This window comes from Gracilinanus agilis, chromosome 2 (assembly GCF_016433145.1).
Source record: "Gracilinanus agilis isolate LMUSP501 chromosome 2, AgileGrace, whole genome shotgun sequence".
Taxonomy (NCBI): Eukaryota; Metazoa; Chordata; class Mammalia; order Didelphimorphia; family Didelphidae; genus Gracilinanus; species Gracilinanus agilis.
The window spans coordinates 446,903,422-446,918,749 of NC_058131.1; the positions used below are offsets into that span (position 1 = coordinate 446,903,422).

The 15,328-nt window shown below is 37.2% G+C and overlaps 1 protein-coding gene across 5 annotated transcripts in view; it reads right to left on the reverse strand.

Moving 5' to 3' along the window:
• Positions 1-15,328, reverse strand: part of RALGAPA1 (Ral GTPase activating protein catalytic subunit alpha 1) — a 314,150-nt gene that overhangs the window by 156,430 nt on the left and 142,392 nt on the right. For 4 of the 5 annotated variants that reach the window (XM_044664768.1, XM_044664769.1, XM_044664766.1 and 1 more), the window contains 2 exons: positions 14,654-14,821; positions 11,441-11,565 (listed from right to left, as the gene is read on the reverse strand). In XM_044664768.1, the coding sequence (XP_044520703.1) occupies positions 11,441-11,565; positions 14,654-14,821 (293 nt within the window). Of the gene's footprint in view, positions 1-11,440; positions 11,566-13,300; positions 14,822-15,328 lie in introns of all 5 variants that reach the window. The other variant, XM_044664765.1, reaches the window with a different exon arrangement.

Consider the following 15,328-nt stretch of genomic DNA (forward strand, 5'->3'; position numbering starts at 1 on the left):
GCTTTCACAGGCAGTGATCTTGAAATACTCCATAGAAGATTTCCCAAATATTACCTACATCTACATAAGTCAGTAAAGGAGAGTCTTTGAACTTTATAATCCCTCATTTCAGGACATTGAATTTCTGCTGACAGAATTCTTTTCACCTAATGAAAAGAACAAGTTCTTGGAAGAAACAAGAACAAACTAGAACTTGATTTCATGGCCGACCAATCACCATGACTTAGTTATCCTCACATGCTAACATGCAATATCTAATATGGTGCAGGAAAGATCTCCTCGAGGCCATGTGTTTGTATGCAAAGCAGCCAAACTCATGGAATAAGTTTGAAAAATTGAGGCAGGTTGAGGATGAACATCCAAGTATTTATTTGGACAAATTAGTGGAAGCTTCTGAGACGGTGCTCGGGTATAGAGATGATCAAGCCCCAGAAGCCCTAGAGCACATTAGAAGGCAATTTGTAAAGGGAGCTGCAGTGCCTATCCAGAATTACTTCAGGCAGAATTGTCCTCAGTGGGAAAGCCTTTCCACTGAAGACATTTGACAGCATGCTATGTACTTCCATGATTCTTGAAAGAACAAAAGGCAGCTAGGGAAACTGAGTCTGAAAAAGGATACTCTGATTGCAGATCTAAAGAGACAGTTAAAAGAGGCAAAAAAGCAGGAGAGGGAAGAAATAAAAAAATCTGGCACTACAAACAAGTGAAGGGCAAAGTCAACGTAGGCAGTCAGGCGGTTACAATAGCAGCACAAACAATATAGCCAAAATGTGTTATCTTTGTGGCCGTGTAGGTCACATCATAAAATTTTATAGGTACAAGAAACAGATCAACTTTAACAGGCCTATCAATAATAATAACAACACACAAAGAGAAAACACAAGAAGAACATTTTGTAATTCGAGATGGGGTAACAACTCCACATACAACAAAGATAACAAAGGTCATGGTCAGTGCTGAGACCATAATTGCCAGAAATACAGTGAATCTCCATCATTGGACCAGATGGAAACATATGTAAAGCAAGGAGCCATACTGAAAGGATTATGAACCGACAGGGACGACTGCACTAGGGCACATCGAATGGAAAGCACACTCCATGGGCTGGGCAACAATGAAATTAGTGAAACTACTGTAGAGAATACAGTGAAAATACTGTAGAGTGAAGATCAGACTGCTGCTAGAAAAACACATTACAAATGAGAAGAGAGGTATATGGGACATCAAGCAATGAGGATAATAGAAGTCAAACTACATATTTCTTACTGGATAGTTTGGAGATGCAGTATAAGGACTTAAGAGGAAGGGTTAGTAATTGCTTAAAGAAAGATAAAGCATTACAACCCAGCTTGCTGGTTCAGTCACCTCAGTTCCTTAACTTTATTCCACGCTGGAATCAAAAGGAAGTCTTGGATAAAGGACAAAATAGAGATTTACACTGTGGCAAATTATTAACAATACATGTAACCCAAGGGTTGGAACCAAGTCCCATTATACAAACCCAATGTGACTACAGTAGCAGTAAACAATGTTCAAACTGCAGAGTTTCTTCCTTAAGAATTCTCAGAGTGGCGGGGCAGCTGGGTAGCTCAGTGGAGTGAGAGTCAGGCCTAGAGACAGTAGGTCCTAGGTTCAAACCCGGCCTCAGCCACTTCCCAGCTGTGTGACCCTGGGCAAGTCACTTGACCCCCATTGCCCACCCTTACCACTCTTCCACCTATGAGACAATACACCGAAGTACAAGGGTTTAAAAACAAACAAACAAAAAAAACAAAACAAAACAAACAAGAATTCTCAGAGTGGCATTGTATCCTATCATCTTGAAACTGACATGCATAGGAAACAATATAATACTGAAATGAACCAAGTTTCAAGATTAAACCCACAAGTAGAAGAATATCTATCAAAAGCTTGTGTGGGAAAAGACATCAGGATAGAAACTGCAACATCTAGGGTTCCTATCAAAAGTGTCAACTCTGAGATAGAAATTTCTAGTGGTGTGCTTGAATGTCAACAAAAGTCTGAACTGGAGAGTGAGAATATTCAAGCCTTAGAGGCAGATGTACATTTACCTGAGACAGTGGGAGTCATCAAGTCTGAGTTAATATCAAAGCCAGAAGCTTCTCAGGAATGGAAACTGTTTCTACAGACTTAGAGCATAGGAGAGTAACAGAAATTCTTACTCAAGAGGGAACTCTGTCAGAGAAAGACTGCTCACTCACAGAATTCTAAGGGCATAGGTAGCATCACTATGGAAATGCAGGACTCTGTACAGAAGGCAGAGCCTAGCTTTCAGCCTGAGTTTGAATCATTGCGGAAGCGTGCTGAGGCAAAGATAATGTCAGAGGATCTAACAGGGATTTCTGAATTATCACCAATTACTGATGACACTGATGAAACTGACATGCATGAAAGTCATATGCAAGACTGGATCAAGCCTATACAGACACTGTCCTCTGAGGAGACACAAATGCCACTGATACCAGTTACACCCAATAGGGACAATGAACCTTTGATTTCAATAAGGATAGGTGATAAAATTTATTCGGCATTGGTGGATACCAGCACAGCGAGTTCTGTGATTTGAGTAGCTCAAGAAGGGAGTGAAAGTGAGGGCACATTAAGAGTTTGTGGGGCTACAGGATTGGAACAATCAGTCCCACAATTAAAACCCAAAATTCTAAAAATCGGCCCAATCAGTCTAGAACACACATACACACACAAATATTATACATAATATGTATATTCACACACTATTTAAAATAGCTCTTTTTCTAGGGAGGTAAAGAATTAGAAAGTGAGTGGATATACATCAATTAGGGAATGGCTGAGTAAGTTATAGTATATGATTGTAATGAAATATCATTGTGCTATAGGAAATGATAAGCAGGAGAAGCTCTGAAAAATCTGGAAAGACTTACACAACCTGAAGCAGAGTGAAATGATGAGAACCAGGGGAACATTCTACTCCAGTGATGGGCAAACTACTGCCTGTGGGCCAGATGTGGCCCCCTGAAATGTTCTATCCAGCTGCACGACATTATTCCTAATCTGACGAATACAATGAGTAGGATACTATACAATGAAACTTTGAAAGAGTTGCCTTAGAAACAGACTGACAGATGAGCATTTCCTTTCCTTTGGCTCCCTCTTTAAAAAGTTTGCCCATCACTGTTCTACACAATGACAGCAACACAATATGATGAAGAATTGTGGATTATTTAGCTATTCTCAGCAATACAATGAACAAAAACAATCCCAAAGGACTTGTGATTTAAAAAAAAAAAAAGCTATCCACTTCCAGGGAAGGAACTGATAGAGCAGGAATCCAAATAAATACTAAGTTTTTTCTCTTTCTTAATTTTTTTTACCCCAAGTTTCTTTTTATAAAATTTATATGAGTCTGCTAACCATCTTGGGAGGTGGTAGAGGGAGGGAGAGAATGAAAGAGTCAAAATTCTTTTTAAAATGTTATAAACTTTTTTTGCATGTGATTAGAGGGAAATTAAATTAAGATAAAAACATACTGGGAAAAGAATAGAAAGCATAAAACTGAAAAAAATTTAGTTTGAGGCTAAAGACAGTTTAAAAAGTATTGTAAAATGATTCTGGATCCACTCAGAAGTACTGAAATGAACTAAGAAAAAGAAATGAAATATTTTTGTACCTTGCTACATTCTATTTCAGGCCACTGAAATCAAATAGAAATATGGACATTTAAAAAGAGTTTGATATCTTATTAATCTATATTGGTCATTTTTACTTGTTTCATTTTTTTTTTTTAGAAAACTAGACCTGTGAATTCACTGGCTTAGAGAATGTTCAATGATGAAGTTCCCTCAACTGAATGAAAAGAAGTTCTGAAATGTAATTTAAAAAGCAAAACAAAACAAGCTATATTTCAGAGATTAATCATTTCATAAACTATTCTTTTTCTGTTCTTTATGCATGAAAATTTTAATGTTTGATGTTTTTCAAATAATAAAAAAGAATTATTTTTAAAACTCTCTTTGCCAGTGCAGAATAGCAAATGTTTTGCAAATTATGCTCTCAACCTCTCCTGCAGCTGACAAATATGTATTCTATCTAATGTTAAAGGGATTTTTCTTAATCTTTCCCTCTGTGTCCTTAAGAGGCCAGAGAGTAGGATTTCTAAGTAGAGCAGAACTGATAGGTGTCAGTGAGCCAGAGCCATAGATTCCATTACCAGAGAGACCAGGAGAGAGTTAGGGAACACTGTTAATTAGGGGCTTTGGCCTCTAGATCTTGAGATAGCAGGTCTGTCTCTGAGGCAAGGCCCTACTAGCAGTTGGCTATTGACCAACTTGGGTGATAGAAATTAATTTAAGAAGTTCGTGGGTGGTGGCTGTTGATTATTTAGGAAGAGAGTTAGTGATTCAATTTTTAGATAGTGTAGGTTAGATAGGCCTGGTGTTTATCAAGCAAAAAGAACCTGTCCTCAGAAGACAGTTAGAGGAGGTTAATTAGAAATTTTAGATAATATTAGGAATTTAGGTATAGCCATAGGGTATTAGAATAATAATCTCTCTTTCCTCCTTTTCTATTTTCTATCTGTACTTCTTCTCAAATTAAACCAAGTGTTTTATTCAATTGCTCTCCTCACTTTTTTCGAACTACTTTTAACCCTTACACCAAGAAGCAATAAGGAGCCTTTGAAAGTTCTTGAGCAGAGGTGCAATGATCAGACTTTTCTTTAGGATTAGTATTTGGCAGTTATTAGGTAGATGGATTAGAGAAGGAAGAAAGGAGTAGTCATAGAAATTAAGAGGTTGGTTTTTTTTTAATTTTAAACCCTTAACTTCTGTGTATTGACTTATAGGTGGAAGATTGGTAAGGGTAGGCAATGGGGGTCAAGTGACTTGCCCAGGGTCACACAGCTGGGAAGTGTCTGAGGCCGGATTTGAACCTAGGACCTCCTGTCTCTAGGCCTGGCTCTCAATCCACTGAGCTACCCAGCTGCCCCCAAATTAAGAGGTTTTTACAATAATCCAGCTGAGAATCGATGGCCATGAGAATAAAGAAAACAGGACAGGATCATAGAACCATTGATTTAGAGGTGAAAAAGGCCTTTGAGGACAACTATAGTCCAGCCTAAGATATGAGGAAACCAAGGTTTAAAGATTAAATGACTTTCCCAGCACCACAAGTCCTTTTTTGAACTGAAGTCTTCCTGACTCCAAGTTCAATACCCTATTCATTCATAGATATGAGAGCTGTTTATATGGAATCAACATAGCTAATTACATAAAGGAGAGTCAAGGATAACTCCACAATTGCAAATCTGAGTGACTAGAAGGTGGTCATGCCCTCAAAAGAAACAAGGAAATCTGTAGGAAAGAGAGAGGGAAGGTAACAATTTTTTTTTGAATGTAACAAAATTGAGATGCCTGCACCCCAGGAGGTGGTCCGCCAGGCAGTAAATTGGCAGTGAGGACAGGTAATAGGATTGGATATTGTAAAAGAGAATTCTTAATCTTTTTCTCTAATCTAATTGAGGACCTAGAGGGCGTTTTATCATAGAGATGTACCATAGATATACCAGCCCACAGTGAAAGGAAGTAGAAACCAGAGAGACAAGAAGTGAGGTAAGAAGGAGATATAAAAGGCCAGTGTGAGGACTGAGAGGGGCTTTTGGACCTTTTTTGGGTTGGGAGGTGGTTGGTCGTTGGGGGTTGGTGATTAGTTGGTGGTTGGGAGATAGATATTGATTCTGCCTGGTGAGCTGAGCTGAAGGGTGATCAGCTGGACTTTCTCAGATGGCAGTTATAGGGGAGCTAATTAGACAATTTCTCTATAATCTTTCCTATATTTCCCCCCTTTTATTATATTCTCATTAAATTGTTAAAAGCTGCTCTCTTATTTTGTCAAACTCCAAATTTAACCCTTACTATATATATATGTATATATATATATACACATCTAAGGAGCCTTCTGCAGAGACATAATTAAACCTGTGGGATCAGATGAGACCACTAGGAGAGAGAGTAAAGAGAAAAGTGTTTTATGGCTTTGATTCATGCTCCAATTAAGGGTTGTAGGAGCTGGCCATTCTCTCCAACACCAGAAGCTGCTTCTTGTTGGTATCCCCAATACACAAGGACAAAAGAAAAAAGACAAACTCCACTGCTCTCACTGCCACTTGGAAGCAATTAATCATATACAATGTACTAGGTACTTCTCTTATGTGAAGAAAGAGAGTATTACAGGCAGGGGGCACATAGAAGATGGAAGCATTTCATAATTTACTAGAGTTTTAGTGGAGCTTATTTGATATTCATAACACAATGAATGATGTTATTTTTATTAATATGTAACACTTAAACTTTTTAGCTAATGCTTTCTCTATATCAATATCTACTTCAGTGGTTGTAAAAATAATCTCTAAAAATGGGAGAAAGATGTGTGAAAAACAAAAAGGCACTATGACTAGATCATAGACTATATGGAAGGAACAGGGGAGGAGGAGGAGCGGGGAGAGAGAAAAGAGACAGACAGACACAGGCTCTTTCCTACCTTCTAGTATTCTAACACCTTACTTCCCTCCGTTTACTCTGATCTCCATGGACACTGACCTCCTTTCTGTACCTTACAAAGCATACTTCATTCTCTCAGTGCTCTTGATGGCTATCCCCCAGGTTTGGAACATCCTCTCTCTTTATTGGCCTTCTGATTTCTTTGGCTTCTTTAGAGTCAGCTAAATCCCCATAACTTCTGCATGTAGCCTTTTGTAATGCTCCTTAATTTTAGTACCTTCCCTTTAAGACTATCTCTAATTTAACCAGTAAATATCATGTTTGTACAGTTATTTGCACGTTGCCTCCCCCATTAGACAAGGAACTCCTTAAGAGCAGAGACTATCTTTTGTTTTTCTTTTTAATCCAAGTATTTGGCACAATGCTATAATACATAATAGGCACATAATAAATGATAGATGACTGAGTGAAAAACTTTCTATATCATATTTTGTCTAAAGTGTTTATTCTAAAATTTCATTTCTCTCCTTGATATGCACCCCTTCCACCTCCAATTCAGCGGAAAATCTAATCTTTACTTTATTGAGAAAACATACTCCTTTGCCTAATTTTCAAAACTCTCTATATTAGTGATGATGAACCTATGACAAGTGCCAAAGATGGCACACAGAGTGCTCTCTGTGGGCACAAGGCCACCCTTTTCCCCATGCCCCCATGGGAATGAAATAGAAAACAGACAGGGCTCTCTGAAACTGCAGAGTGACTGAGGCAAGAGGGAGAGTTCAGTTTGTGAGCTTGGAACTTAGAAGAGAAGAGCAGCAGGTAGAGTTCTGACAGTTGGTCCCTGGATTCTGAGGAGACAGAGCAGCTCAGCTTTTGCTCTCTGAATAGCTCTGCTGTGATGGGAAAGAAAGAGAACTCAGAAACCAACCTGAAGGGTTTTCACTTTCCTTATTGTGGAATTCCATCAAGGAGAAGAACTGGTCAGATCTGCTGTTTGAGAGCTGTTTGTGAGAGGAGAAAGACCAAAGGCCTGCTTGCCCAAGTTCTGAGAGCCATCTCAGAGTTACATTCTGGTCGGTTAGCCTCTGAGACAGTGGTTCCTAAACTTTTTTGGCCTACCGCCCTTTTTCCAGAAAAAAATATTACTTAGCCCCCTGGAAATGAATTTTTTTTTTTAATTTTAAGAGCAATTAATAGGAAAGATAAATGCACCTGTGGCAATCACCACCTCCCTAGATCACTGAAGCACCCACTTTGGGAATCACTGTCTCAGAGTCTGAGACATTGAGCTAACTAACTCTGTTTACTTGGATAAATCTTCTACTATAAATAAGTTATTCTCTTATATAAGGATTTAGTTAGATTTAGTCAGATAGCGTTTTATGGGGTTTTTTTAGACGGTGGGAAGGAGTTCAGTGTAGCATCAAGACCTGAAGACTTTGCCTTGCAGTAAATGTAGAAGAGTGGGTGGATATTTAGTTTCCCTGTAGTGTTAAGGCTTCCTTGTTTATAATCCTTATATTCATATCTTTTAAATTACAAATAAATATATTTTTATAGAGAAAATACTCTCTAAGGCAGTTTGTGTGCACTGAGTCCAGTGGAGGAGGTCCACAAATTGAACCTCCTTTTAAGGTGAACAACTAAGGTACTTTGCAGTCCTCAAGCAGAGTAACTCACAGTATATCACCCTAATACTTTATTCATACACCTTATTATTTCACCCCTCAGTTTGTTATTAGAAAGGCAGAGGGCCTTGGGTGGAGCTGCTCCCCTCCCCCTCTCCACTGTACCAGATGACATTTTTTCACATCCCCCTCACCTCTGACCAGCAGCCCAATGGAACTTCAAAGGGGATAAGGTTGAAGAAGGCTTACAGGCAGCAGAGCAGAAGGGGAATGGAGCACTTGGGCCACTCCCCTCCCCCTCCTCTACACTCTCTGAGGACATTCCTTACTTCACCTGCCCCTCTGCTGAGCAGCTCAATGGGAGTGCTTTCTCCCTCTGTGTGGGGTGGGGGTGGGTGAGCCCACACCTGGCACTTGGGGGGTGGGGTGGCAGGCATGGCAACAAGGCACTCTGCCTCTAGGGAGGGGAGCACTTGGTCTGGGGTATATGGTGGGGCCCGGGACTCTGTCTTTAAAAGATTTGCCATCAATGCTATATCATGCCCAATTCTTTCTTCCTCTGTTTCTCAAGAAGTGGTGACCATTGTCCTTGGTAAGGCTAACCCCTTTTACTTGTGCTTTTAATCTCATCTCCTCCAGGAGCTTGCGACTTACAGCATTCTTCCTTTATGAATTAATTCTTTCCCTGCTTGCTTATATAGACCTACTAACATTCTCAGGCCTTGTCTGACTTTTAAAAAGTCTTCACTTGGCTCTGTCATCCTTCTGACAGTCCAACTCCTAAAAAGCATGCCTTGTGTTCTAAATTTTTATGGGTTCATTTATTTTTATACAGATGACTCAATCTATGAGCCTATGATCCCATTACTTTTGAATTATATTGCCAGGTTTAAGCTATGTGCTAAACTGGAGGTCCACACTGCCACCTAAATGTCCTATATACATTTCAAACTCAATATGGCCAAAATGAAATTTATATTTTATTTATTTATCTATTTGCTTATCTATCTATCTATCTATCTATCTATCTATCTATCTATCTATCTATCTATCTATCTATCTATTTTTTTAAGGGCCCTTACCTTCCATCTTGGAGTCAATACTGTGTATTGGCTCTAAGGAGAAGAGTGGTAAGGGCTAGGCAATGGGGGTAAAGTGACTTGCCCAGGGTCACACAGCTAGAAAGTATCTGAGGCCAGATTTGAACCTAGGACCTCCCGTCTCTAGGCCTGGCTCTCAATCCACTGAGCCACCCAACTGCCCCCTCAAAATTTATATTTTAGCTTAAACCCATTCCTTCCCCAAACTTAAGTATTTGCACCATTTGTACCGTTCAGTCACCTAGGAATGACCTCATAATCATTCTTGACTCTTTTTCTCTCACTAACCCTCTCTCTAAATTTCTTTCCACTAAGATGGCCATTACTCTGCTTCTAAATTTCTTCACATCTTGCCTCTATTACTACAATTGTCTCTTGACTGCTCTCAAAGCTTCTAGTTTCCCTATCCCGGTCTATCTTGTATATAGTGGTCAAAAAGTTTTCTAAGATGTTTCTTCCTAAGATGTTTCTCCTTTTCAAAATTTTTTCTTAACTTTTTCAGTCACAGCTTACTACAACCTGACTCTCACCTTTCCAGACTTACTTTATGTCACTCTTCTTCATAATTCAACATTCAATCCAAAAAGACTGACAAACTGTTTCCATAATTCAAACTGCCATTTTCTCCATGCCTGAAATACCTTTCATTCTCATTTTCATGCATCAGGAAGCTCCTTAACTTCTTCAATAATAAACTGACATACTGCTTCTTATAAGGAGCCTTCCCCTGCTCCTAAGATGGTGGTGCTCTGTGCAAGTTGAAATTATTTGGAATACATTTGTCTTTATACATATAATATTTTCTTATCTCCATAGAAGGTAGAATTTAAGCTCCTTGGGAGCAGGAATTATTCTTTTTTGTCTTTGTATACCTAGCTCCCAGTACAATATTGCACTTAAGTACAATAAGTATTTGTCAAACTGTGATACAGCAAAAGAGAGCACTTAAAACAGAAACAGGAGGGAAGAAGGGGGTAGTTAACAGTGACAAAGTAGCTGAGGTCAAAAAGAATAAAAACTAAGAAGAGGTCCTTGAATTCAAGAGCTTAGAAGTGATTAGTAAACTTGGAGAGAGCACTTTCAGCTTAGTAGTATCAGAATACAGACTACAAAGGGTTAAGTGGGAGATAAAGTAGTAGTACTGAGTATAGATAACTATTTCTAGGAGTTTGGCTGTGAACAGAAGAAAGGATAGAAAATGATTGCTTGTGGAGATGGCAAGGTCAAATTGAGGCTTTTTAAAGGTGGGGAAGATATCTGGCCAGGTGAGTAGGCAGCAGCAAAGGACATAAAAGATCAGGAAAAACTGAATGAAAGACAGAAAACATCCTAAGGAGTCAACTCCTGAGAAAATGGGATAGGAGATACAAAGAGAAGGCCCACAGCAAGAGAAATGTTACTGCTTCATCAGTGAATGGAACAAAAGGGGAAAGAATGGGAGGGATTTTGAAGTACGAAGTAAAGGAGACAATGGAATTCAGGATGCTTTCTATTTTCCTCAGAGAACTTTACTTTTCTTAACTAAAGGGCCTCCAATGAGAAGGAGGAAAGAAATGGCTTGGAATAAATGACTTGGGAAAGATAGGGTCAAATGGGGAATAAAAGTATTGCCATTGTAGATACCCAGGTGGCATTAGATAACAAATTTATGGTGGACCCAGGTGGCACAGTCATGTGATTCCCTCTAATGGTGTTCTTAAGTAGAACCACAGGAACATAAATTTAGAGTCAGAAGGGACTTCAAAGGTCATATAGTGCCACTGCTTCATTTAACACCTGAGGACAAACGAGGTTAAATTATTTGCCAACTGTCACTGAACTAGTCAATGGAAAAGATGAGATTTGAAGTCAGGTCTTTGACTCCTGTTATCATTGAAAATGGATGGGGTCAGTATCTTATTAACATGAGTGTCTGTAAAACTGGAAAATGGGAAAGCAGAATATTTATTCCTTAAGTGGTCTTTGCCATGGGCAAGTAGGTAATTTTTATTTTTTACCTGATAAAGAGCATATGCCAGCCTGTATTTAAAATTGTAGATTTATGTAAACCATTAAAAAAAATTTAAAAACAGAGAAATTATAAAAATATCAATGTTTAGATCACTTAATGTCTTCTTTAATAAAATAAAAATTTATAGTTCTTTATTCTCCTACTAGCATAAATAAATAAATGAATAAATGAAAGCATAAATAAAATGAGTTGAAACATGCTTACCAATGTATTACCAGTTCGGAGTCTTTCAGCTATAAACTCATCCATCAGGTCAGGAACATTAGCATTACTACTGCCAATGTCACTATTAAGAAGATGCAGCTTCTGACTCATGTCCTCTTTATTGGCTAAAAATAAATGAATAACTAAATATAGTGAGGAGAAGCAACTTAAGTTATTTTTTTTAAATTTAAAACAAAATACTTTAAAAAAAATTCAAATGCCATGTCAATTACTCACCAAACATGCATTTTAGGAATAGTTTCACTTTTCTTAGATTTAATTATAAGATTAGTAAATCTGACACTTACTTTTAAACTAAGCAGATGTTAGTCAATCTCCAGAATGATCTTAAATAGCAAGAAAGCTTACAGGTAAGCACTAGTTGAAGTTAGGTTAATTTGGCTGTAAAGATTATCAGCATACAGCTCTTCCTGTCTCTACTATTGACAAAAGCTCAAATATTGTTTCCTTTTTTCTATAAATTATCTCAATGGAAATTATCTCATTTTAATATATAAAAACGTCTTTCGATATTTTAAGCTGTCATATTTTTAAATAGAATTCTATTAAAACATATTACAGAAACTAGCCTCTTTGTAAATTCAAAATTATTAATGCCTTATGGAAAAGCTGTTTACTCTGACATAGATTCCTTAATATACCATTTTCTACATTTTAAAATATAATTCTTGGTAGCTATATTTTCTTGCCTGTATGAACTCATCTGTAAGAGAAAATTTTTAGGAAACTAAAAGGCCTCTAACAATATTAAACTGAATGCTATGAATTATATACTTAAATTTTTTTCTCTAAACATTAAAAAAATCAGCACACTATGTTTCTAACGAACTATATGAAACATTTTAAGTTAAAATAATTAACTAGACAGAAATCCTTTGTGAAACATTCTAATTATCTTACTGGCCAGAATATACTGCTACTAAGCTTTCAAAGACTGCCCTCAAGTGGTATTAATGGCTCAAAGCAAGATGCTTTACTGAATATTGTATTACTTGGGCTAAAATAACCAAGTTAATAAATATATTTTTAAAAAGAAAAACAACTTTTCTATTTTTTTATATAGGTGAATTTACTTTAACTTTGAACTATGATCAGTCAGTTGCCAAAATCTTGTTTTTTTAAAAAAATTTTTGTAAAACTTCCATATTTATTTCATAAATAAACCTTTATAAACTTTCAAACTCATCCAAAATTTCAAGAAAAAGCAATGATAAATGTTGCTAAGATGCAACTTATTATCACATTAGTGAATGCAAAATTTAAGAACCTAAGGAATGCTTACAAATGGATTGGCATAAGTAAATCAACACTAAGGTTTTAAAGAAATATTAGCTTCAGTAACTGTTAACCAAAATTGTCTGGGGCTAGTTATATGACTTGGATTTCAAAATATTTTTACTCCCAAAGATAAGGAGGAATAACAGGAGGAGGAAGAAAACTAAATGAATCAACAGTAAAAATAACAAGTCATTTGAAAAGGAAAAAAGGTATGATGCATGTCTGATATACTCAATTTTAAAAGCCCAAAGGGTAGGCAACAATATTTTTGTTTAATTATTTGGATGGTCATTAATAATTTCCTGTCTCTTCCTCTTCCCTAACTTGATGCTCAGCAGCAAAGAGTTTTAACTAAATGCCTTAAAAAGGAAATTAATTTATAAAGTAAATAAAGATATTTTATGCTGGGAGATTCAGATGGGTAAAGATGCATGCATAACCAAACAGAGAGAAAGCAGTGACCATCCCAAAGCTTCTTGATTGCTTATAGCTTGCTTCAGTTGCATTAAGCCAAACTGATGCTGTCTTTCTCCTTTTGCGCTCTGCACAGTTAGTGCTCACCTGCAGCTTTCCTTCCAAAATAGCCCATTACATGACTGTACAGATCCCTCAGTGGAGCCTCTGGTGGCACTCTGTTCTGCCTCTGTGGGGAAACATTTGCCTTCGGCTTCGAAAGAGCATGTACAACAGTTTTATAAATGCCACCCAGGGATCCCTGTTGTAATCCTAACTCATGACTTGAAGACTTAAGAGTACTACGACTATCTGAATGAATGAAACCTTCTTTCTGTAATATGGTTGCATGTATCTCTGTGGTTTCCTTAACTGTTTTACTATTTATTGATGCTGTACTCATTACATCTAAAGGTCTATAAACACCAGGTTTGACTAGTTCTGTGGCAACATTTGAGCTAATGTTAGTATTGGTGCCACTACTACTAGTACTGCTGCTACTACTGAAGCCACTGAGCTTACGTAATCTTGCTTTCCATGGAGCCTCTTTATTTTCTAGTGGATTATAAAACTGAATGGATTCAGTAGATGGCCTAAAGGTAACATGGACACTATTTCTTTTCTTAGTGGTATTTTTCATTATTTTGGCCCTATAGCTCACTGTTTCAGACAGGCTCCTTTTGGTTAGAGGAAGTTTGCAGGCATCCATAATGTGAGGTATTTCATAATTAACCGGAGATTTTAGTGGAACTTTCTTGACATCCATAACACATGGAACAATAATTTTTTCATTAATGTGGATACCTTTAAGCTTTTCAGCTAATGTTATGTCCATTCCTATATCTCCTTCAGTAGCTGTTTGTCTGTGAAGATACCTTTTTCCTTCTTTTTCATACGGACTTGATTCAGGTTCAGTGTATACTTGCTTGGCTTTATCAAAAGCCTGAGATCTTGTGAAACTGCATGATTGATTGGGTATAATGTTACTTAAGAAATCACGTGGATTTTTATCTAGTTGAAACTCTATGTTCTCTGCCATTGCTATAACAGTGGTATTAGAGTCTGGTTTAACTGTATGATCTACATAGTCTAACCTAGTTGATAATCTCTCATCCCTATTTAATGATGCAATCACTTCCTGAGCAGATGCAAGTCTGTCTATAGCATAATTACTATGATTTTCTTGTTTTTCCTTAAGATATTCTTCCAGAGAGGAAAGAAGATCATCATCACCTTTAAGGTCACTATACTTGATCTGTTCGAAAGCTGTATCTGCAAGTTCTACTGGACCTATTAAATGACAAAGATGGTCATAAATGCTATCCCCAACTTCCAGAGAAGACTCTCTACTATTAGAATCAATGATGCAGCTTTCAGTGGATCTAGTTACTGAAGAGGCCTCTGTGGAACTCTGCAAGCTTGGCGCATGACGGGATGAACTGTCAATGACAGGAACTGCACCTTTGGCTCGTTCAACAGTGAATGGCTCCAAGATGTCAGAGGTGCTGCTACTTCGTGGCAAAGGCTGTTCCTCATTCAAAGCACCAAAAACTTCATTTCCAGTGTCCTCACTTTGTGAAAAATGTCTGACTCTAGTTGTTCGGGGAAGTATCTGAGCATCATCAATGTCTGTAAAATAGAAAAATTGTGTATAATGGACACCACATAGACAAAATAAGCATTAATTTTATTCAGATACACAACATGTGTTTTAAAATGAAGAGTTTAGATTTGTTTGTATATGGAAAATGAAATATGATCTAGTAAATACTAAAAAGTTATTTTAAATGTATACAAACTAATACAAGATATATTGTCAATGAATTTATTTTAAATGTTAAATATCAATGGAAAGAAATAAGGCCATGAAATATTTGGAAGTGCAACTAAACGATAGAGCTGTGCCAATAAATTGAGCAATTAAAAACTCGGTCATGTCAATTTTTCCTCACATTCAGGTTCTAAAGCAGGTAAAAAGAAATCTAGTTTCCTAAGCCAAAATTTCAGTAGATCTTTTAATAAATTCAGTAGATGCAAAAGCCATGGTATATAATCTAGAATTATCCTGGAAAACTTGAAGATGTTTTTAAAACAAAAAAGGAACAAATTCATTATCAGCTTCCAAATGTAGGGACA